This window comes from Oryx dammah, unplaced genomic scaffold (genome assembly GCF_014754425.2).
Source record: "Oryx dammah isolate SB20612 unplaced genomic scaffold, SCBI_Odam_1.1 HiC_scaffold_14, whole genome shotgun sequence".
NCBI classification, from domain to species: domain Eukaryota; kingdom Metazoa; phylum Chordata; class Mammalia; order Artiodactyla; family Bovidae; genus Oryx; species Oryx dammah.
In genome coordinates this window covers 40,890,921-40,914,950 of record NW_024070198.1, presented here as the reverse complement: position 1 = coordinate 40,914,950, position 24,030 = coordinate 40,890,921, and the positions used below count along the sequence as shown (strand labels likewise).

General features: G+C 49.1%; 1 protein-coding gene across 27 annotated transcripts in view; it reads right to left on the bottom strand.

Annotated features, from left to right (window-relative positions):
- Nucleotides 1-1,162: 1,162 nt before the first annotated feature.
- Nucleotides 1,163-24,030, bottom strand: part of TACC2 (transforming acidic coiled-coil containing protein 2) — a 227,924-nt gene continuing 205,056 nt past the window's right edge. For 14 of the 27 annotated variants that reach the window (XM_040254908.1, XM_040254911.1, XM_040254917.1 and 11 more), the window contains 10 exons: nucleotides 22,939-23,110; nucleotides 21,531-21,671; nucleotides 20,559-20,648; nucleotides 14,048-14,191; nucleotides 13,510-13,586; nucleotides 12,024-12,067; nucleotides 5,898-6,058; nucleotides 5,577-5,683; nucleotides 4,765-4,885; nucleotides 1,163-1,647 (listed from right to left, as the gene is read on the bottom strand). In XM_040254908.1, coding sequence (XP_040110842.1) covers nucleotides 1,582-1,647; nucleotides 4,765-4,885; nucleotides 5,577-5,683; nucleotides 5,898-6,058; nucleotides 12,024-12,067; nucleotides 13,510-13,586; nucleotides 14,048-14,191; nucleotides 20,559-20,648; nucleotides 21,531-21,671; nucleotides 22,939-23,110 — 1,123 coding nt within the window. In that variant the 3' untranslated portion in view covers nucleotides 1,163-1,581. The remainder of the gene's footprint in view (nucleotides 1,648-4,764; nucleotides 4,886-5,576; nucleotides 5,684-5,897; nucleotides 6,059-12,023; nucleotides 12,068-13,509; nucleotides 13,587-14,047; nucleotides 14,192-20,558; nucleotides 20,649-21,530; nucleotides 21,672-22,938; nucleotides 23,111-24,030) is intronic. The other 13 variants (XM_040254916.1, XM_040254920.1, XM_040254922.1 and 10 more) reach the window with 3 other exon arrangements.

Here is a 24,030-nt window from a genome sequence, read left to right as displayed (position 1 = left end):
TGAGATCTCAAAGGTTGCGATGCCAGGAGGTCAGGTGCCCGCTTCTCCTGTTCCTCCTGCAAAGCCAAGTAACTTAAATGGTCCTCAGCGGCCACCACCTGGGCGAACATTTGCAAGCACAGGTGCCATTATATGAGGCTTCCCAGGTGGCGCTAGTGGTAAAGAACCCGCCTGCCAACACAGGAGATGGGAGCTCGATCCCTGGGTTGGGAAGACCCCCTGTAGGAGGGCACGGCAACCCACTCCAGTATTCTTGCCTGAAGAATGCCATGGACAGAGGAGCCTGGCGGGCTACAATCCATAGGGTTGCAAGGAGGTGGACCCAACTAAAGTGACTTGGCACGTGCGTGTGGCATTATATACACTGAGTGCAGGAAAAGAGTGGCTGATCCCAACCCACAGGGGTCCCGGAGGCCAGGCACTCCCCACGGTCGCCCCAGGTATAGTGAGGTGGCTAAGCTGGAGGGTAGCCTTGGACTTCTGGCCTCTAGAACTGTGAGAGGATAAACTTGTTTAAGCTGTTAAGTGATTTATGACGGCCATCCTGGGAAACTGGACACCTCCCCAACCCCTTTACTCCCCGTATATACCATCCTTCCAACCTGGGGTCCCTGGGAAGGTCAGGAGTAATTAGAGACTCTAACCGCCGATATCCCTCGTTTAATCTCCAAAGTGGCTTAACTATCTGTCACCCATGGTGAATTGCCCACCTTTTCCTATTCCCCTGGGACAGGAATGGACATTTCAGGGTTGATCTGCACAGACTAAAGGAATGAGCACGAAGAGTGACAGCCTGCTGCTTCTTTGAGCCAATAAAGGGAAATAGATTTTGCCCCCTAAAATCAAAGAGAATTTGTAAAAAAACAAAGTCCAAGCTAATTTAATACACTCAATTATTTAAGTAGCAAGTCAATATTCCTCAATTGTTCCATCTTACAAACACAGCCATGATAACAAAGGAAACATTATTTAAATCTGTGGCCAAAAAAGTGAGCCTAGATAAAAAGAGCAAAAGGCTAAATCTGATATGATTTAACAAAGGCGAGAAAAGACCCAACCCTTCCCAGAAAATAAATCATAGCCACACTTATTGCCAAGATCCAAAGAAAAAAATTTATTTACAATAGAGAATTTTATTTGAAACATGCATTTTTCTTTTTTCTTTTTTTTTTTAAACAAATCAGCAAATGCAGATCAAGTTTACACTCCTTAAGGCAAGAGTCCCTTTGCAAGCTGTACATGATCATATTAAATCCAAACCCGCTCACCCTGGAAACTCATGTACAAAGGGCAAGGCCAAGGTCAGCGATTTGTCTTTTACTAGAGAATCAGACAATCTCCCTGATACAGGAACTCTGAGGTCAACTTGCTATGAATTATACTAGGAAAATGCAAACCAATAGCAAGAAATTCTGATCGTCTCCTTAGTACTGCATACAATCAAATCAACTTTATTTAGAAAGGAAATACAGTAGTGCATACGAAAAAGTGAAAACAGAGCCTGTCCACATAACCGGAGGGACAGCAGTGTGCGACGGTCATATTGCACCCAACGGTCGAGTCTAAACATTTGGTTCAGAGTTAGCTTTTCCCCATTTTGGCAATCAGTTCATCACAAATCTTGGTGAGTTCTTCGATCTCTTTATTCTGCAAGTGAAGACAAAAAAAGAGGTTGCTGAAATCTCCTGGTTGTTGGAAATCAAGCCAATCAGAATGGTCACTGGGTTTTTTAGTGTCCACCGGGCTGACTGGTCCCCCTGAGGATATCTAAAGCAGCAAAAGAAATGACCTGGAGCCAAGTAATCTGTACATCCCAGCTCTAGCTGTGTGGCCTTGGGCAAGTTACACAACCTCTCTGAGCCTCGAGTTTCCTTATCTCAAAAGTGTGGATGATCACATCCATCCCTCTCAGAATTTAGTGAGGTAGGAAATGCCAAGCTTCCTAGCACAGGGGCCAGCACAGAGTATGGCTTAACCAGCATTCATCATCTTCTGCTTATTTGTCCCCAAGGCTGCGGGCACAAAAGGGTGGTCTGCAGTGAGCTCTTTGGTAGCTCTTTTTGAGAAATGCCACCAGAGGGGTTAAGCAATTCTACTTGGATGGGACCCGTAGCATTATTCAGAGGATGCCAAGGGAGGCGGTGCTGTGGACACAGGGCGTGCGGAGAGGGGTGAGGGCAGACACAGGACATCTTCAGGGGCTTCTTGGGCCACACCTTGCCCATCCTCTGAAGCCCCATCAAGAGGAGCCAACCACGTGTTCATCTCACAGCAGAGATCTTCAACACTGTCCGTTCTCCAGCAACAGGCATCCAACAGAGTGGGACCTCCATCTGGACGGTGGTGGCTTTGCTCTCAGATGGACTAAATGCCATGCCTGATGCCCATCTGGCTCAGCAGGCAGTCTTGGCGGGTCCTCTCCAACGGGGCGAGACCTTTCCGTATCCCTGGAACATGGTGCAGCCAGCTTTCCTTTGAGGCCCCCGTGGAAGGCAAGTCTTAAGTCACAAGGCTGTGCTCTGAGGCTACACTGAGGCCCTTCTCTAAAAAGCTCCGGGCCTCCTAAGACATGGTCCAGCCGGGAGCCACATGCCCTGGGTACCCGGGCTGGGGTACCCGGGCTGGGCTCCAGGTGCCTCTCATCGCTGAGCCGGTGCTCCGGAGAAATCCGGCCTCCTTAGCAGAGGAGGTTCAGTCCTGCCTCCAGTCCCCACGGGGAGACAGCTCCGCCAGGAATACACCTCGGCCCACCTCCCGCCTAAAGTCCTGTGCTCTCGGAAGCACTGCAATGCCTGTTGGGGGATGGATTCTGCATGGGATGCAGGACAAGCCACTAATCCTGGAATTCCTGTTATCACCGCTCGGGCTGCTCGCAGTGATGTTTCATGTTACTGGAACACTTTTAGCACATGCTGGTCAGCGTGCAAACCCAGCGCAGGCCCTGGATTGTGCTCCATTCTCATCATAATCTCTTAACGGAAGCCATTATTATACCCCTACTTTTCAGTGAGGAGACTGAGGCTCAGAGACGGTAAGCGTTTATGCGTAAGGTCACAGAGTTGGTCAGACACAGCAAACCTGAAACACGAATTCCAGTCGGCCTGGTTCCTAACAGCTTGGTTATTTCACGTGTTAGGCACAACACCTAGTGACTGATGACCCAGGGGCACAAGCAGACCCACTAGCTGTGGATTCTTGGAGGTTCTCCAAGCTCTCTCCTGGTGCCATCAGCCACCAGCCAGGAACCTGCCCTATCACGGAGCTCAGCTCACCAGGCAGAAGTCCCAGGTCCCTTATCAAGTCTCAACTGGGCGAAATGCCCAATGCCTTCACCTAAGAGATGCTTGGGCTGGGGGATAGGGGGAATAATGCTTCTGAATCTCCTGAAAACAGAGACCACCCCCTCCATATCACTTGGAGTCCTTTAGGGAAGAACTCATGTGGTTGACCCACTCCTCCTGAGTTTTAGTTTAAGACAAAATTATGTTTGCGGATACATTTTTGTTTTTCTGTTATCCAAATCAGTGCAGAGCTTACTTGCTTTCTTATTTGTCTTCTAGCTTGCCAGAAAACCTAACATCCATCATCTTCACTTTGCAACTACAATCATCTGAACAGGCCAGGTGCCTTTAAAGCATCTCTCCTGACTCTGGTTTTAGCTTTATTGTTCTAGCTAATATCCTGATGCGATTTAAACACCATCATACCCTGATGGAAATAGGAGGGAACAACTTCACACCTTCAAGATCTTCCGGTTTAGTCCCTCAGCATTACAAACCGAGGTGAAGTGCCGGGCCTGCCAAGGGGCAGGATGGACGGCAGGGAGGTGTGGGGACCTGAATCTCCCGAGTTCCGAGCTCTCTCCCTGAGACCGTGTAGGGGATGTGAGAGGTGGTATCCGCCCACTGCAGAGGTTAGTACTGCTTGGCCCAGAACCCCTGGGGCCCAGCCAGCCACACTGGAAGCCAGCTGGGTGCTTCGAGAGGAGCAGAAGCCATTTGAGAGACAAACTGGACTCTTGATGCCACCTGCCTTTAAAGTACCCACACCAATGCCCATCAAGACCCCAGTGCATGAGAAGCGCTGTTATCCCAGGCCACCAGGCCCTCGATGACCATCCTGGGGCTCAGTAAATCAACCAGAATAGGGGTGCATGTCTGGAAATCCAGGGAGGAATCTGACTAGCGCACACTCACTCAGAATCAGCCTCAAGGCTCTCCTGGGTGGAAGAGACTTTTCTGTAGGACATCCAGGGAGCTGGTGTGTAAGGTGACCCAAGCCCTTGACTTGGACATCAGGAAATCTGGGCGCAAGCTGAGAATCCTCAGGAGTATCCCCCTCTAAGCCTTGGGAGTAGGAGGACACCTGGGGGCCCTTCTGACCCTGGCACTGCCCATGTTTTGCAGGTGTCTGTGCCCAGGGCGTTGCCTGGTGGGCACCATCCTGCTCGCTATGTGCAGGGGTTAAAGCATGATGCTTGGCACACCGCAGCTGCTGAGCAAACATCTGACGAATGAATGTTGAAAAGGAATGGAAAATGATAGTTCCAGGGAAGGCAGAAAGGGAGCCAGTCTCAGGGCTGGGTTAACCTAGAGGGAGGGCAAGGCCACGCCCACGAAGCATGACCCTGCCCCAGGAATGCCTGACGGGTGGCCCAGAGTGAGAAGCCCAGCTCCGTATGTCTGAGCCTCTGAGCTGCCGTGGGCGCAGAGAAGCCCAGCCTCCGTGTGTCTGAGCCTCTGGCCAGCTTCGCCCGCCTGTTACCTTCTGCTCCAGCGTTCTCTCCAGAGCGTCTACTCGCAGCTGCTCCTTCCGTAGGCTGGCCTGGTAGGCAGCCTGTTCCTGCTGGGCCTTGCCCCGGACTTGGGCGATCTCGGCGTTGGCCCTGCAGGAACGGGTTGGGGATGGGGTTCAGAGATGATCAATCTTCCCTGGAGACGCCTCCCACCCTCTTCCTCCCCAGTCTGGGCAAGTGTGCTTGCTCAGTCGCTTCATTCGTGTTCGACTCTGCGACCCCATGGACTGTAGCCCCCAGGCTCCTCTGTCCATGGGATTCTCTGGGCAAGAATACTGGAGTGCGTGGCCATGCCCTCCTCCAGGAGGTCTTCCCGACCCAGGGATCGAACCTGCGTCTCCTGTCTCCTGCATTGGCAGGTGGGTTCTTTATCACTAGCGTCACCCGGGAAGCCCTTCAGATCTGGGCAGGGGGAACCAACCATCTGGCTCCAGCTCCCTCCAACAGGGGCCTGAGCACAGGAGCCCATGAGAACCCCTGTCCCTGTGATGCCGAGCTACTTCCAGTGGGTACTCTGGAGATTGCAACATGCATCCCTCACTTATCAAGATGGATACTGATGGAGAGTGTGTTAATTTATCAAGATGGATACTGACGGAGAGTGTGTTATCCTAAACTGTACTGAAAAATGCAGCTGGATGATCCACTCAGCTGTGGGATTGGGATTGGGAATTATCCATTATCCCAAGGCGATGGCAGGGTGGCCAGGGAGCTCCCAGCCAGCCTTGGCCAGAGCTGGCTACTGAGGGGCCCTTTTGGAGCAGACTCCGGGCGGCCTTACCTGTCTAGCTTCTCCTCCGCATGGACCTTCAGCGCCTGGTACCTCTGTTCCTCTTTCTTTACTCGAGACAGGTACTCTTGTGCACACTTCTTCAGCACCTCTTCATTCTGATGATAGAGCACGGGGGTCAAGGCCACAGAAGAAAACCTAAGGAGGGCTGGGGACCCCGAGGGCTACGGATGTGGGTGTAACCCCTGACCGCCGTGCCCTAGCCCCCATCCGGTGAGGATGGCCTTCCAGAGCACCCCACGATCCTCACAACCTGCGCCTCCTCCCCTACCACGTGGGTCTCGCCCTCCCTCCCCACGAACGCCAGCACACCTTGCGGAAGCCCTCTAGGACCTCCTTCATCTTCTCATATCTCCTGAAGAGATCAGCCAGAGATTTCTCCACGGAGTTCAGGTCGGCCAGGGCCTGCTCCTTCTCCAGGACCAGCTGCTGGACGGTCTGGTGGGAGACCGACTTCTCCCTCTGTTCATCCTCTGGTGGGAGACACAAGGAGCACAACGATGGAGCCCACAGCTTCTGGACCAGGTCTCGGGGGCCAGCAGAGGCCTCGGGTGCAGCTCAAGTCTGACCTGTGGGCCAGCTAGGGCCTCAGCTTTCGGTTGACAGAGACCCACTCCCTCAAGCCCGCCCAGACTCCGCCTCTAAAGGAACAAAATCCACGGCTCCATCATCCCAGACCTGGGCCTGTGCCACGTTAGATGGGATGGAAATGAACCAGTATCTTTTAACCTGATCACTGCAGCCCCTTAAACTACCTTGGAGACCCTACTGATTCTATTTGGTTGTTGATAGCATAAGGACCAATCCATAAGGTAAAAAAGAAAACATCACTCCCGAATTTGGTGTTGAGCCAGAATAAAATGTGCTGTAGACTGAGCTGTGAGGGAAGGAATACCCCTTCTTAAGCATGATGAAGCTAAAGAGATGGGCACTGGAAAAGAAAAAGGCTTCTTTATCCTTAAAACATCCCATTAACCCCAAGCCCACATAACCGTGGCCCTGAAATCCTGCTCCACAAAAACGGCCATTTCTTTTGATACGGCAAGTATCTTCTTTAATTCCCAGGAAAATGGAGCTATTTCTGTTGGAGTGACTTTCTTAGTGTTGCACAAAACAATTAAATTCTGGCCCCATCTGGAGTGGCTGATTCTGGTGGCATGCTCTGTATACCAGTCTGTCATTGGTCTGCGTGGGGAAGGAGCCGCTTGCTCTGATCGGTCTGGAACTTTGCTGGCAGCAGAGAGTTGGTGGAGGGGAGCACCCCTGCTTGGAGCTCCTGTCCGTCCTCAGGTCACCTGGGGGGACGCCTGGGCCAGAGGATGGACAGCAGCTGTCATCGAAGACAGCGCCACAGCAGAGCAGCGGCCTGTGTGTACTGGGCTCCTACACGTGTCAGGCGCTGGGCTGACCGTCCTCTTGACTCAGTGCCCTTCAGCCAGCACCCGGCAGTTGGTCTGGGCTTTGAGAAGTTCAAACCGGGTCAACCCCTCCTCCCAGGGACCCCCCTGTGCACTGGAATAAACCCCCACCCCACATGCTCTCTGCTCTCAGCACTGCTGCAACTCTGCTGGGAAAGCTGACCTGGAGCCCCCCGTGGCCCCACCTCGCTCAGAGACACTTTCCTGAACCCACGTGGGAAACGCCTCATCTCCATGCCCAGCATGGGCTTCCCTGGTGGCTCCATGATAAAAGAATCTGCCTGCCGATGTAGGAGCCGCAGGTTTGATCCCTGGGTCAGGAAGATCCCCTGGAGTGGGAAATGGCAACTCACACCAGTATTCTTTTCTGCTAAATCCCATGGATAGAGGAGCCTGGCAGATTACATACAGTCCATAGAGTCGCAAAAGAGTGGGGCACGACCGAGCGACCAAGCAACCAAGCACCCAGCACGGTGTCTGGCAGTGACCACTCCTTATCGTTACACCAGACGTGTGGTGTGCACGTGTTTGTATAAAGAATGCACACTCCACGAGGGCAGGGTCCTGTGAGTCTGTTCTGTCCACGGCTCTGTCGCAGGCCCACAACAGGGCCTGACTCACAGGACGCAGCAACACACGCCTGTTGTGCAGTGAATGAATGAGCAGGGCAGCCCTAAAGCTGAACTCCAATCTCCTGCACAGGAGAAGCTGAGTCCCTTGTTCACTGAGGATGCAACAGAGCCAGAACCAGACCCAAGGCTGTGCTCGCAGCTGTGTCTCTACGTGAGCCTCTTACTAACGCAACTGGAAGGATCAGTTCAGTTCAGTTCAGTTCAGTTGCTCAGTCATGTCCGAATCTTTGAGACCCCACGGACCACAGCAAGCCAGGCCTCCCTGTCCATCACCAACTCCCGGAGTCTACTCAAAGTCATCTCCACTGAGTCAGTGATGCCATCCAACCATCTCATCCTCTGTCGCCCCCTCCTGCCTTCAATCTTTCCCAGCATCAGAGTCTTTTCAAATGAGTCAGCTCTTCGCATCAGGTGGCCAAAGTATTGGAGTTTCAGCTTCAACATCAGTCCTTCCAGTGGAAGGATGGAGCTCCCTTAAAAGTGGGGAGATGTTGCTTTGGTTTCTCTCTCCTTAGATTCTCAATAGAGAGGCACCTTTCTGTATCCTGACGTTGGGCGTTTTCCTGACTGTGTGTGGACAGGAGTGAAGAGCACAGAACAGGGACCATATTGGGGTTTCGGCTCCAGCCCTGACCGTAAACTTGCCCAAAGTCCTCACTTGAGGTCCCAGGGCCTCAGCTCCAAAATGAGGGGCTTCGCACATGTGAGCGTGCACTCTGATCGACTGGGAGCTTGTTGAAATGCAGGAGACTGAGCCCACCCAGGGGGGTCTGATTCAGTCATTCTGCGGTGGGATCTGTGCGTGTGACAAGGTCCCCAGCAACGCTGAGACGGCTGGTATAGGGACCACGTCTGGAGAACCACAGGCTGGGATGACACCTGATGTCCTGCCTCTCAGAGTTGCTCCTCCCAGGGCAGAGGTGAAGAACCAGGAGCCAGAGTCTGACAGCCCACGTCCCAGTCCTAGCTCTGATAATTCCTGGCAGTGTGACCTTGGGCAGAGCTTTTCAGCTCTGTCCTCCACATCTGAAAACACGGGATGAGAGGATATATCTATGACATTTGGGGAAGATTAAATATAAAGCCCTCAACATATAGTAAGAACTCAGGATCAGTGATCTGTTATCAACAGCATCACTAGCTCCCTGAACTGCTATGATGTCAAGTTGCAGGGACCCACGAAGAGGGAGCTTTTGAACATCGAGTGAGACAAGAACCACCACCAATCTGCTTGCTAAGTCTAGACTCCTAAAAGAAAGGGCACTTCAAAGCTCCACCAGTAACCAAATGCTTGTTTTTGTTCTTTGAATTTTAGCTGCTTCCTTAGTTCTCAGCAAGCTGTATAATACACATTCTGGGCTGGTTTCAGGCCATGTATACATTTCACTTGGCTTGGTAAAGGAGTCATTTATCAAACGGAATCCATCTGATTTCCTGGATCTGAGATTAGACTGCCTCAGGCTTCCTTTCCTCCTCCCCACCGACCACAACCCTTGTAAAAATAGAATTTCCCTGTTCCCAGGAGACCGAAAAGGAGAGAATGCTTCACACATCTTTTTTTTTTTTTTGTAAATGACAAATGCTGCTAGGTTCTTCAAATCAGGAAATCAGCTCAAAACCCAAGATGTTCTAGACAACACAGTAAAACAATGGCCCTGGAGATTTTTTTCGCTTTTTCAGGCAAAACACTATAAAACCCTGTGGGGAATGCAGCCAAAACACAAAAGCAAAAGTAACAAAAATAGAAAAACAAACAAATAAGGGTTGCAATGGGTGGGTGTCAAATTAGATGAAAAAGCATTTACTTACCAGGCTTGCCTGTTTGTTTTGCAAGCAAAGGGAAAGAAGCAACAGAAAATGGAAGCAAAACAGATAATCAGGGCAGTTGTTAGGAAAGCAGGGAGAAAAAAAAAAATCAATTGCAACAACCTGGAATGCAGAAAGCACAGAAATCCCTTTTCATCCTGAATTCTGAACAGTCAATATTTGAACTTAATGAAATAGTCTCTTTAGTATCATATGATGAGAATGAACAGTGATGGCAGGACAGATGTTACACTGACATAGAGCATTTGTAAAGGTTAAATGGAAGCCAGGGAGCCAGGCGGGAACCAGGAAAGGCTAGTGGAGGTGGAGTGGAAGTTGGTTTTAACCTCAGAACGCTGTTACATTTATTCTGGGCCCTGAACTGCCCAGCTCTCTGAGTTTGCCCTTCCATGGGGAAGGTTGGGTGGGTGAGTGGGAATGAGAAGAGACACGATCCAGATAGGAAACATGGCTGGGTTTCCTGCTCAGAAAGAAGGCAGGTCCCACCCATGGCTACAGTGAGTCCCAGCCACGCTGCAGCCCCAGTGTCCTCAGCAAGGACGAGGGCCCTGAAATCGACAGGGGCCCCAGTCGGCGACCTGCACTAATGACTAGGGATGACACGCACAGATGGGCCACCGTGCTCCGATGAGACCCCCTCTGGGAACATGGATGATGAAGAGGGCAGTGAGTGCCAATGGGGATATAAAAGGGCACCACCAGAGTGACAAAGCTGCTTCCAGTGCGGATGTTGGGGGCTGGCAGAGTCACCGGAGAGTGCTCAAGCACCCCCAAACAGGAAATCGCTCAAAGCGGGTGACCTTAGAGCTCTGGAAGAGATGGACCCTCAGGTCAAACACGCCAGGTCTCTTGGGAGGGGAGATTGGGTGTGTGTGGCCTTAATCCCTGGAGTCAGGGTTCCACACGCCCCTCAGATGGTCTAGAACTGAAAACACTGTTCTAATGACTGTCGCCTGCAGATACACAGTAAGAAAAGCATCAGAGGGGAATAAGCTTTCTGTCCCCACTTACGGTGACCACGTAAGGACAGGCCACTTACGTCAACTAGAGATTCTGAATCTTGTCAGTTTTCAAGAGGGAAATGTCAGCTTCTATCAAACTGCCAGTCGAGCAAGTAAGTTAGGTTGCTGTGGACAGCCTGCTGTCAGGGCAAAGGCTCATGTTCTCTCCAACAATGGCCTAACCGTCGTCAAGAATAAAAATAAAAATGTACGACTCCAAGGTGTGGAAGGATGTTTCTAGATGAGCCAGGTAGGTCTGAGTGATGCTTTCATGTCCCGACTCCAGGAGGTGGAAAGGTCTCATTCAGCTCACTAAACAGTGTATATTGCAAGATATAAATGCTTCCTTCTGAACACTTTCAGCAGTACTTTCAGTTCCAGGAATTTTTTTTTTAATCTCATCCATATGTATCCATAAATTTTTATGCCCATTTAACAAAGAGGTTTCATTTAATAGAAAGCATACACCATGAGGCTCATCCTTAAAAAAGATCCCAGTGGGCTTTCCCCTGAGCTCTAGGAGAAATGGCCTTTATTATAATAAACCAAAATGAAACTTTTTTGAAAGGAAAGCACTCAATAGGCAGCTTCTTCAGTGTTCCCAAGGCTCCTGTCATGCTTATCTTGGGACAAAAGCTAGAGGTATGGTATGGCTCATATAATATGAGAAGTCATCAGCTGAAACAAGCATCAAGTTGGGACACAGAAACTGTGGTCTGCAGTGAGCACATGTCCTTAGGAGTAAAAAAAAAAAAAATTTAAATCCAGTATCATGGACCTAAGCAAATGAACAAATAAGCAAAAATTCCACACCTGACCCCCAGAGTCTTAACAGCATTGCTGAATAGTGATCATCAGTGAAAAATCTTGGGCTTGGCACTTCTGCAAGGTCTTTTCTCGATTTGTCTTTAAAAGCACAAGAGCGAGTTACTTGAGGTCTGGTTACTTGAGGCCTTCTTTCATTGCAGGCCAAAGTAATCTGTCACTACTGGCTGCCAGGGATGCTGTGTTAAGACAGTTTCTGAGGCAGTATCCAACCTCAGGAAGAAAGAGCAGTGATCAGTTAATAGGGCAGGCAGCTGGGCTGTCACATGTTCTAATATTCCTTGTTCTGGACCCTATGTAAAGGCCAGTGGTTTTTTTTTGTTTTTTACTTGCATCTAATCTATATTAGGGTTTAGTGATTTGATCTTAGAGATCTAATTCTCCCTCATAAGCAAAAAAGCCTCCAAACATCTTAGGAACCAACCCCAATTTTTGATTAGGGTTGGGCCCCCATGAGGTGGACTATCCTGGCTGGGTCAAGGGGTGACCATCAAGGTGATGGCCATGGGTCCCCACTGCATACTAAGGGATGTGCAGGCGGGCGTTTCCAGGAGGTCCCCAGACTCACCACCTGCAGCAGAGCCTCGTTCTGGGAGCCTCTGGTCCCTCCCTAAAGGGCTTCATGAGCTAAGAGGAGCCTGAGAGGAACACACTCTGGGTCTCTAGCTTCAAAGCCCTCCCCACAGTTCACAAACCTCAGGGCAGGCCTGAGCCCCTGCCAGTGAAGACACTCACCTATCATCTGGGCAATGGTCTTCTCATACTCAGCCACGATTTTCCTGTAAGAGAAGTGGAAACAGGTTGGTACTAGGCCCACACAATGGTTTTTACTTTCACGCGGGTGCCCATGCGCTAGACATCAACAGCTTGAGCACTGTCCAAGAGGACAAGTCCTTTGGGTCCCAGGTGGCTCAGAGGTCGTGGGTCCCCTCCAACCTCAGCCCTCTCCTTGCACACCCAGGTAGGTTCATGCTCCTAGTGCACGACTCTGAACACATCACTCCCTTGTATTATACAAAACATTCTGTGTCTCTTCACTGCTCATTGAGAAAACAGTAAGGCTAAAACTTCAGCCTGATAGTCAAAGCCTTCTGTAACCCAGGCCTGATCTTCTTTGTCAACCATCCTGTGCAATGATAGCAAATGATTTCTTATCTGCTCTGAGCTTTCTTGTCTTTGTGGCCTTGAACATGGTTGTTCACTTCCCCTCTATCTCCACCTGTCAGAATCTGTTTCTCAAGGTCCACTTCAAATGCTCTCTCCTCCAAGAAGTCTTCCTTGATTTCCCTTTAGAACCCAAGAACATTTTCTTTTTTTTAAATTTGGCTTTGGTCAAGTCACTTAACCTCTCTGAGGCTTCAAACGGGGCTGACCATCCCCTTAAGGGCTGTGGGGAGAAACAGATCGTGTGTCTCCAGACAAAAGCACAGAGCTTGGCGCACAGTAGGTGCTTCCCATGTGGTAGACATCATACTTCTACGACTATATGCAGAAAATGAAAATAAATCACTCAGGTGAAATCTGAAAGACACCCTAAATGTTTATCCATTGAGACTGGTGAAATTAATTGTATTAGACCCTCATAAGGACTGTCAAACAATTGAACAATAAGACTGAGATGTATAAAAATCTAAGTTATCTTTTTTTTTTAATAAGTTATCTTAAGTTAAAAAAGAATGTAGGGTCGTGTACACTTCTCTACTACACTAAAGAAAAAAGGAGGTTATACTGATACCTTAACACATTTGGGATCAGAAATGCAAAAGTCTAGGAAGGATACCCCTGAAATGGTACACAGCGGTTACCTGGTTGTGGAACCAGAGGCTGAGTGGGAAGGAGATTTGTTTTTCATTGTAGGTATATTTTGCTGTTGTCCAGTCATCAAGTTGTGCCCGACTCCCTGCGACCTTACAGGCTGCAATGTGCCAGGCTTCTTCAATCATGTCGACTGAGTCGGTGATGCCATCCAACCACCTCAGCCTCTGCCGCCCCTTCGCCTCCGGCCCACAATCTTTCCCAGCATCAGGGTCTTTCCCAATGAGTGCATTTTTTAACTCATGCTCGTGGTATTTTAATAATAGTAATATACTAAGAATCCCCGTGGAATAAAGAGTAACTTCTATAGAGGACACTGTTCACGGGGCCACACCAGTTCTAGCTGTTATCAAACCACAGGTAAGCATTCCCCAGGTCACCAGGAAGCCCAAGCATCACAACTGACCTCATTTCCATCACTTCCCGCCTGCTTTCTTCATATTTATCTTTCCACTCTGAGACCTCTCTCTCCTTGGTTATGATCTAGTATCAGGGCAAAGAAGAGGAAAGGTTAGTCCCAGATGAGTCCATTCTGATATGAGCAATTCACAGACCGAGACAAGGAGACATGAACAAACATGGGATTAAAACCTGCTGCACCAAACAAGTATTGTCCCGAGAGAATTTCCCCAAGCGTGACAGAAATAAGCCATACGCCAGACTTTCACGGTGCCCTCGGAACGCAACAAAAACGTGTGTGCTTTTTTTCGTTATAAATCAAACGAGGCCAACAAAGGCTTACTAAACAATAGTGTCCAAGATCAAAACCCATGGTTTGCTACCTATCTCTGCCGGCAGTGGTCAGAGGAGAAGGTCTGTGTCCAGAGATGCTGGCTTTGTGGGCCATGGGGATGTATGTTTATTTACGAGTGGCAGAATGGGAGTTTTTCGCAGGCACCCAGAGCTAGCCCTGCCTTCTCGGAGGCACCCGCACAGCACAGTACCTCTGCCCTGGCGATCTGGAGCGCGGAGTCCAGGTCGGGCTGCTGGAACAGAAGGCCTGCGGGTTTCTCCACCTCGGCCGTCCCGATGCGGGAATACAAGGCTGTTTTGGAGATGGAGACATCCGGTGGGTGAGCAGCTTCTCTCTGTGGAACGGTTTTTAATTTTAAAAAGTGACCATCACACTTCTGACAAAGAGAACTGCATTCATCCTCTCACGAATGGGTTGGTTGTATGGTTTTGAAACAAAGAACATCGCAAGTATGAGAAAATGCTAAGTCTAATGAATGGGAAATGCCAGATACAGTCTATGGCAGTCTTATCATTTTGCACCTGCACAGGCTGACAAAGAGGCTGGTGGCAGAGGCCTCCCCAGCTCCCGGCCCCTGGAGTCAAGCACGTCTAGTGCCCGTTTATCACTGCTGTTTATCAGACACAGGCATTTAGCCACAGCGAGTATTTACCAAGGCCACCTTCCAGCAGGCACCACTTCCAAAATAAAAGCCTGACGACGAACAATGCTGAATTCTACTCTATGTTTGCCTCATTTTGAATAACCACACATCTGATGGTTTTGTGAGACTGTCCACATTTCAATTTAGGGGGCATCGGTTAGCTCTCTTTGAAAGTATATGTACAAAGTTTTAAGACCTACTGTAGACATCAAGCAATGTCACTTTCAGTGAATGAGTTTCTGGATGCCAAAAGGTAAGCATTACCCTGGAGTTCAACGGTGTCAATGGGAAAATAGAAAATTGGATTACTGACAATGTTCATGTGCGTGAATGTGTGCAAATAAGACCCTCGACGAGCACTGTGATTCCCCACCGCCCACAACTGACACTGGACAGTCACCAGGGAGCAGAGGTCTACACTGACTATTCTTCCTTTTGCACAAACGCTCAGCCGTTTCCAACACACTTGAAATGCAGTGTTAGGAACATCACCAACCAGCGCAGCAGGGTTGTCAGTCTAGCTCTACTGCAAAGAAACGCCAAACCAATCACACTCTCAGTCCCATTCATTAACCTCCTGGCCCGTCGTGGTTGCCAAGGCAAACCTCCACCCTGGTTATTAGAGTCTGATTCGATGCAAAGCAATGGTGGTCCAATGGGAGCAGGGCAACTGCTTCTTCCTTGGGAAACGTGTACAAGAAACGGAGTCATGAACAGAACAGGGATGTAGAAGAAAGAAATGTGGGGATGGAACAGTGAGGATTTATCATGTAGGTGGAAGCAGAGATTAAAGAACCAGTAGTAAGTGGGAAGGGAGTGACCTGAAGGTGCTTGAGCACAGTCTCTCTCTTCAATCATGGGAACAGGTACGCCTACCCTACTGTGGCCTCAGAGACAAGGAACCTGAGACAGCTTGGAAAATGTAGGTAGAAGCTTAATGGATAGGACTGGAGGTCACAGGGTTAGGACTAGTTAGTTGTACACATGCACAATGAACGAAGTGGTTTATGCTCTCCTGAAAGCAAGGGTCTGCTGTGTGGCTGTCACACCCCAGCCTGATCTTGAGTATCTGGGTTAACTCTCACGTGCAGTCAGAACGACTGCTGTTCAGAGGGAAGAACACAGTTTTGTTCAACCAGGTATTAGGGATGCCCACCCATCAGATGGAATGCCAGGATCCTTCAGCCTCAGGTCCTAAAGGTACTCTGTGGCCGGACATTTGAGCAGAACAGCTAACAGCCAGAGCTAACAGCTCTCGGGAGCAGGCAGACTGACCTCTTAGAAGAAAGAGGGCCACCAACCAGATTGGAGGGCAGAACCTCTCCTGTCTAGGGGTTAATCTGTAATGTCTGCAACGTTTTCAACATTCTGCTTGTCAAAAGGGAAACTTCTCAGGAAGTAAATGGAAAATTATAATGGCATCAAGACTCAGTACTTACATTTATCATGAGAGTTCAAAAACATAAAATTCTGGAGAGGATTTTTTTAAAAAATTGTTCCTATCAGTTAAATAAAACAATGTGTTCTTTGAAAAAAAATGAGAATAAAATTTCAAAATGGAAAGAACATCCCAGTCCCTCTGATGATGAAAAAAATGAGAATCTAAATAAGATTTGGCCAAATCATTTCCTAGAATGAGATTTAATTCTGACTCCAAATAAACCAGCTCTTTGAAGTAGAAGAGAAAAATGAATAAAAACTAATTTGACTGTACTGGGCAGAAATGAAATAAGATCAATGCAGGAATTAATTATTTTTAAGCTGCCTCATGTCCTTTGTAAAACAAGGATGAGGATGAAAAACAAACAAAAGGATGAGCTTTCTAAGTAAATGCAAATAGTTACTACCGAAACAGTGATTCACCATCTCTGGTCATCCTGGCCACCTGTGTTTTCAATATAGAAACGATGACTTTCAGAGTCCACCTGAATTATCACCCAAGTAGCTGCATGTCAATGAAATTCAAGATACACATCCTGGTTTTCTCTTACAACCAAGGATTGTTTTAAACTGAAATTAGTAGCTCTGTCTCTTCCTGATATTTTAAGATCAGACTTAGGTTAAGCTGTATTTCTTTCACATACTCTCCCACTTGCTACTTTAGAGGAGCCAGGAAGCCCCTAGAATAGCAAATTAAAATGTGAAATGGCCGTGACTCAGATCACATGGGACTGTGGAATTGACGTCCATGCCTTCAATCCTCTCCCTCGAACTTTGATCCCTATGGGGACCCCTGGGGCACGGTCACCCCAGTGAGACCTACAGACATGCCTGGGGTCCTTCTAGCCTTGCAGCCAGGGGCTGTGGGCCCTGCCCCTCATCCGGGCTCACAGTCCCCGTCCTGGCCAATCCCCTGTTGCCAGGTTTACGGGAAGCTGCCACGTCTGGGACCAAGGCAGGATTGCTGTCCCTCGGAACCGGGAGGCACAGCAGTGAGAGCACAGGAGTGGGGCCCAGGAGACGAGATCGGGCCATGGGCCAAGGTCATGGAGCATGGACACAGGCTGGACGCTTGGGGGTGTCTGGGCCACACAGTGCCAGGTCAGGCAGAGAGCAGCCTCACCCTGCTGCTGTGCTACCCAAGTCTGACAACGGGCGGTCTCGAGCTCAGGATGACAAACAAGAGGAAGGGAGTTGATACGTGCCCTTAATCCACTCGCACAGGAGGCACCACCAGCGCCAACTGGCCACTCCATCCCAGTGGGTCAAGATATGGCCTCAGAAAAGAGGGTGGAACAGATTGAGAGAATAGCTGACATATATTCACTACCATGTATAAAACAGATAGCGAGTGGGAAGCTGTAGAGCACGGCTCAGTGCTCTGACCCAGAGGGGGAGGACGGGGGCCAAGGGGGGAAGGGAGGCTCAAGAGGGAGGGAACAGATGCATACTTATGGCTGATTCATGGTGTCGTAGAGCAGACAGCAACACAGCACTGTAAAGCAGTCATCCTCCAATTAAAACATAGATTTAAAAAGCATGCATTAAAAAAAATAAATTTAAAAATAAAAAATATAAAATATTCTCCCTTTAAAAAAATAATCAAATTTCTGGAGGGTAGGGGGGAAGGCATGGCCTTAACCCTCAATGTTAGGCTGCAGGTGATAACCACAAATTCTTGCAACTGGGCAGTAAGCTGAAACCCATGTGTGAGCCCTTTGTCACTGCTCTTCAGATGGTCGCTGTGGGTTTGAGGCATCATGTGTGGGGGCCTGGACACAGCAGGAGAAAGGGACCCTAGGACATCAGGCTGGTCAGCAACCCTCATTTCTAACCTTTTCTGACTAACGAGGAGGAGGAAACCCCACTGCAGTCCCTGGGAGGCTGGCTTTGCTGACCCTCAGTCTAAAGGGAAACACGAGTGAAGCTGCTCCAAGGAGCGACCAGAAATCACCCCTGACATATTTCACAATGCTTTTCATCCCCTCGGTGTGAGTTTGTTTTTTTTTTTCATTCTGAGAGATTTCATTTTGTGTGAGCCACAGTTTAAGATCACGCTGCCAAAAAGATGGGGGCTGTGTCACTTGCAGCTGAAATATACGGGCAGCAAAAAGAGCCAATTGGATATACAGCTGCTGTTTTCTCTTCCTATATATCAACAGTTTCCAATGCACTAAGGGACTATCAAGCATCTCACGAACAAGAAACCCAGAGGGACCTAATTGGGTTCAGGCAAATGGATCACCCTAGAGCTAATTAACTACAGGAAAGAGCATCTATTTTCCATGGGCCAAGGTCCCTAGATAATAGACTTCTTACAAAAGCGGTACAAGTTCCTACAGTGGAGGAAAATACTCCTCAGACTCCAAGACCCTATGGAATCTTTTAACACGCCCTTCTGGAATATCCAAGGAGGGAGCGGGTGCTGTCTCTCCAAACTACACTCAGGAGATTTCATGTGACAGTATTTTCTAAACCAGAACCAGGACACATGGTCTGAGAACAGGCTGTAACTGCCTGGGAGTCAACTGCTGGCCATCTCTGAGAAAGCAGGCAAGGGTACCACACAGTTCCAAACACTTCATACTCAATAAGAACTACTTAGAACATGATTCTGCCACACACTTCTGGACAAGAATAAACTGTATTCATAGTGACCAAACTTTAAGCAATTCATTCTTTGTTTAGGCCACTAACCAAGAATACCAAGAAATAAACTTAAGGGGGGAAAATTCCTTACTGCGTAATGTATTCTAAAAATCTCATTTCACGGAAATTTAACACAGGTTTACAAGTTGGCCACAAGAACAAGGACACCAACAATTAGACTTTACATTCGTGTCTCGACTCTGGGTCCAAATGCTCCTGGTATGGACATCCAAGAGGAGACATCTCAAGAGATGTATCTGGAAGGGGGGTCCCTGTTTGGCTCCAGGGGGACCACATGCAGGGGGCCCTCACTCAAGGCAGGAGCAGCGTGAATTCCTGATCCTGTATCAAGGATGAGAGATGGTCCTGCTGCTAGGCGAGCTGTCACTTGAGATGGACGGGCAACAGGCTCCCATCTGGAGATGTAAGCACTAGCTCTCAGAAAGCCAGTGAATCACCATCAGGCTTTGGGCTGGCTCCCAGGCTCCATTTTCCCCCTGTGTAAAACAGGACCTGGGCCTGCCGTATGAGGAGAGATGCTGGGAGCGTCTCACTGGGAAACAGAGGCACCAGTGAAGGTCAGCGCCCATTCACTGATTGCAGGCCTACTGTGCACCACGCATGGTGCCGCTCTCTGCACATCACCTACTGTCCTCACAGCAAGCTTGCTATTAGCCTCTTGACACAGATGGAGAACCTGAGGCTCAGCCACTGGTTCAAGGCCATAGAGTGCACTGGGGCTCAGTTCTTATCTAATAGCCCAGGTTTTTACTGGGCTGCCACCTGGGGGTTGGGTGTGGGGGAGGGAATGAGGAGGCTTCTCAAACTCCAAGGGCACCCATCAGCCCTGGGAGTGGGCTAAACCTCCGTGGACCATGTGCTGTATCGCACAGCAACAGTAACTCATCCCAACTGTTGAGCAAAATGACTCCAAACTTGGAAGCCAGCAAAACAATCTCTGCAGGGACTATCAATATCATATTCTCCTCTAGAGAAAGGCTGGCAAACTATAATGAGAAAGCAAAAGTTTGAGTCGCTCAGTCATAGGACTCTTTGCGACCCCATGGACTGTAGCCCACCAAGCTTCTTTGTCCATGGGGATTCTCCAGGCAAGAAGAGTGGAGTAGGTTGCCATTCCCTTCTCCAGGGGATCTTCCCAAGCCAGACATCAAACCTGGGTCTCCTGCACTGCAGGCAGATTCTTTACTGTCTGAGCCAAATTATAGGGTGTGGGCCTCATGGCCTAATGCCATTTCCTGTAAAAGGTTTTTACCAGGCCCCGCCATAGCCAATCATCCAGTGCTGTCCACTGCTGCTTTGGCAAAGCTCCAGAGTTGAGTAGCTGTCCAGAGATCAGATAGATAACCGCAAAGCCTCAAACATTACGCTCTCTACTTGCAGGAAAGGATAGCTTTTTTTGTAATCCTCTTGACCCTGGCCTAAGGGTCATCTGACATGTCAAGAAGGTCTTGTTTTCAGCTATTTACTATTTCACCTATTTACTAGGGTCTAGTCTCAGTATAATCATTAGTATTATTCTATAATAACTGTAGAAAACAGAAAGGCTACAAATTATTTTTCATCAACAGAGAAGCAAATGATTTCTGTAGGAAGAAAAAAGAACTTCAAAGGTCAGGATTTATCTGTCCTGTTTAACTATGAATAGAATTAACCAGTTTTATATCTAACTTTGCGATCTGAATCCAGTTTCCTCCCTCCTCTGACTGTACGTGAGCTTCTCGTATTTTCCTCCATTCAACCAGCTTTTCCACCCACCCTGCTTGGTTCCTCCCTAACTGAGCGGACCAGATCTTAAGACATGCACTCAGTGTGTACTTATGCATGAGCTATGCCTTTAGCTTTTTGGAGGTATCCTTTGTCGAACACCTGCCTGGCCGCAGTTAGCAAAGAAGCTTCTGGACCACACAACATTCTCCAGAGGCAGCACACAGCAGCAGCAAACCGGTACCTTGGTGTCCTGGCGGCTACGGGCAGCCAGGGCGATCTGCCTGGCCAGCTTCAGGGCTTCTATCCGCATGATGGCAAACTCTAACTCCTCCTGCCGGAGGGGTGGGGAATGAGCAGACCGCAGGGAAAATGCAGCGAGACAGGACGGAAATGTTTGTCCACATCCAAGAAACGAATGGGCCACGTGAATGTGTCGTAACAGGTACTCGGGAAAACACACGCACTGGCTTTCTTTCACAATTAACACCTCAGCAGATCATGAAATAGGTGCTTAATTTCCGTTTTTTTTGTTTTGTTAAATCACCCTTTGGAATGTCTGTCAGAAGTATCATGCCATCAAATGTGAAATGATTTTTAAAACGGGGTCAGAATTTTTAGTGCACCGTTTCATTCGATTTCTCTTTTGTTCATTTCATGTAAGGTTGGCCAACAATTTCCGTGAGTGGATCTGCATCTCTCAAAGGACTATAAGCCATCTCTCTAGGTTTGCTCTGCACGTCCCAGTCTAGGGGAATATCAAATTAAGTGGTCAAATTTAAAGCGCAGGGTAGAGAGAATGGTTTTGGTTCCAGATGCGAGACCTGAGTCCAGATGTTATCTCAATGGGGGTCTGAGATAATCTCATATATATAAACAGCCTGGCTCGCTGGTGAGCTAATACCCTTGGTTCCATCAATAAATCACAGAAAGCTGCTTTTGGGGCTATCAAGACGTCTGAAAAATGACTGTTTGGATCCAGTTTCCAAATTGAAATACAAATGGTTTGTTCCATATAGAATGACACGATTTATATCACTCTGGCGTCCCGGGTAGAGAACGCCACATCCATCAGTCTTGGAGGGGAAGTGATTCCATCTGGAATATTCACAGCAATGCTCCATGAACTCCTGCCTCGAGGCTTTTGGAGTTTGGAGATTCATTCTCTACTGAGGTTTTTGACAAACTCCCCCAAAGTCACACATGGGCTACAAACCTGAAGTTTCTGAGCAAAGACTGGGGGGTTCTTTTCTGCTAAGTCGGGCTCCAGATAGTCAAGCGCACCACAGAGAGAGGCTGGATGAGCTAGCCTGCTGAGGAGGGCGTCAGCAGAGGCAAAGGAGCCCTCGGGAGCTGTCTGAAGGCCGGCAGAGGAGGACACAGAGGAAAAACAGAGGAGACAGTGACAGCTTCTGAGCAAGGACCACCCATCTATCGGCTGAACATTTCTGCCTTAAGGCCAAAGAGAGGATCAGGTGCCAATACTTCCCTCTTCACCTGGACGGATGTCCACATGCTGATGACGGGCATCTCGAGACTGGCAGGCCCAACCCCCTCCCCCAAAGCACCGTCTTAGGGTCCTTCCCCACCCCCACCCCACCCCCCACTCCATAACCAGTTGCTGGGAGGACAGCTGTCCTTAGTTACTTGAAAACCTCAGCAGGTGGGAGACAAGCTAGCTGATGGGGATTCCAAACGTAACATAACTCATCAGGAAAATACCTTCCAGTGTAAATATCCAAAGTAAGGTTTTGGTAAAAGGTTATTTTCTAAATAATGGAAAGATGCTTTCAAAAGAAAAAGATCAGAAAGACTTCAAAACCGGAAGCCAACTTGGCAGAAAGTTGAATTAAGCATGACTGCCTCATGATGTCTGTTTGAAAGATGCTCTGAGTCCTGTCTGGACCATGTTTTTGCTCATAATTATCTTTCCAGTGTCCAACAGACAGACACACAGGTGCTAAATTAAGTACTTGATGCAGGCGTTAAATGAACGTCTACTCATCCGGAACAACAAGGTAACATGCTAAGTCAATGGCCTCAAATCCTCTTAGGGACTGCGAGCAGGGAGGTAAAATAAGCAAAAGAAAATTCATCCACAAGGATGATTCACTTTAGATGTGTGGAGGTTGGGGGGGGGGTCTTGAGCTCAGGTCTATTTGCTCTGCGAAAGCCCCACAGGGCTGGGGAAGGAAGAGGTGTTAAGTCCTGGTCTATACGCAGAAGGCACTTCCCATCACCAAGGCCCAGGAGAACCAACTGTCTCTCTAAAGGAGAGCGTTTACCTACTCCACCATTCTCTGCCCTCTGCCAGAGAAGACAGAGAGGTAGGATATAGATGGGTGACAGCTCCAAAGCCACAGTCCAGCTGGAAGGGGCTGGAAGTGGAAAGTTAATAACCCTGACAGCAAATAACGCACTTAGGTGAGAACTGCAAAACCACCTTGGTGAGGACGGAGAGCCTTCCTCTGATCATTACAGGGTGGGGTGACCTAGGCTAGCTTCCAGCCCCATGCCCGGTACCAGGCAAGTGGTGCTTTAAAGACCTGGGCCAAGCAGTGATGGAAGCCCACTGGTCCTGGGTTCATCCACAGTTCATCTCAGGTCCCTCCGACCCCACTTACAATTTCCATCACTTCCGACGCGGTGCCCAAGGCCATGGCCTCCAGCTCTTTCTGGGAGGACTTCTCTGGCACCTGCAAATGTGGCTCCTGGTTGGGGGTCAGCCCTCGTGCAACGGGATGTTGGATCTTTGTCCCGGTATTCACAAGGGCTTCAGTCTCCTCGAAACTTGAGCTGAGGAAGCAAAGGGCATCTTTAGAGTCTGCACTGGAAACCCCACCAAAATCAGCCAGGATACCTCGACTAATATGCCAAGGGATGCTGGACTTTCAGGGTTATATTACCCCAGGAAAACGGACAGGTCTTAGACAGTCAAGGGGCCTGCTGGCTGAGTGGAGGGTGGTCCAGTCCCACCCTAAGGCCTGCTGACACGGTAGAACCAGAAGTCCAGATGCCATCTAGCTAAGGACACAAAGTGTGAAAGTATTAATTGCTCAGTAGTATCTGACTCTTTACAACCCCAGAGACTGTAGCCCACCAGGTTCCTCTGTCCATGAGTTTCTCCACGCAAGAATACTGGAGTAGGTTGCCATGCCCTCCTCCAGGGGATCTTCCCAACCCAGGGATTGAACCCAGGTCTCCTGCATTACTGGCGGATTCTTTACTGTCTGAGCCACCAGGGAAGCCCAAGGACACAAGCTCTGGAGTTAAGCAGACCACTAGGCCCCTGGCTGTGCACCTCAGGAGAGATTAGGGGCTGTAACTTAGTGAAGATCAAGGGAGATGCTGCCTGCATGGGACACATGTTGACACCGTGCTGGTCGCAAGGCACCATGCCTGCTGTTGTAATAATGTCATCATTTCATTCTCCCCGCCCCGGGCAGATTTTGGAGGAAGTGTGGGAAGTCAAAGCAAGTGCTTTCACTCCTGCTCAGTGACCAGCCCAGCAGGGGAGGGCAGGAAGGTCCCAGTCTCAGCATGAAACCCCACCCGCACCCGACCCAGCACCACACAGCTCAGAACCGGACCCTGACAAAGGATTACATTCACATCTTATTAACAATCAGCACTTATCAGGCACTTTATTTGTGCCAGGCCTCGTGACCAGTGTTCTCCTTACAGCATCTCCATTTACTCCACCTGATGACTTTTTG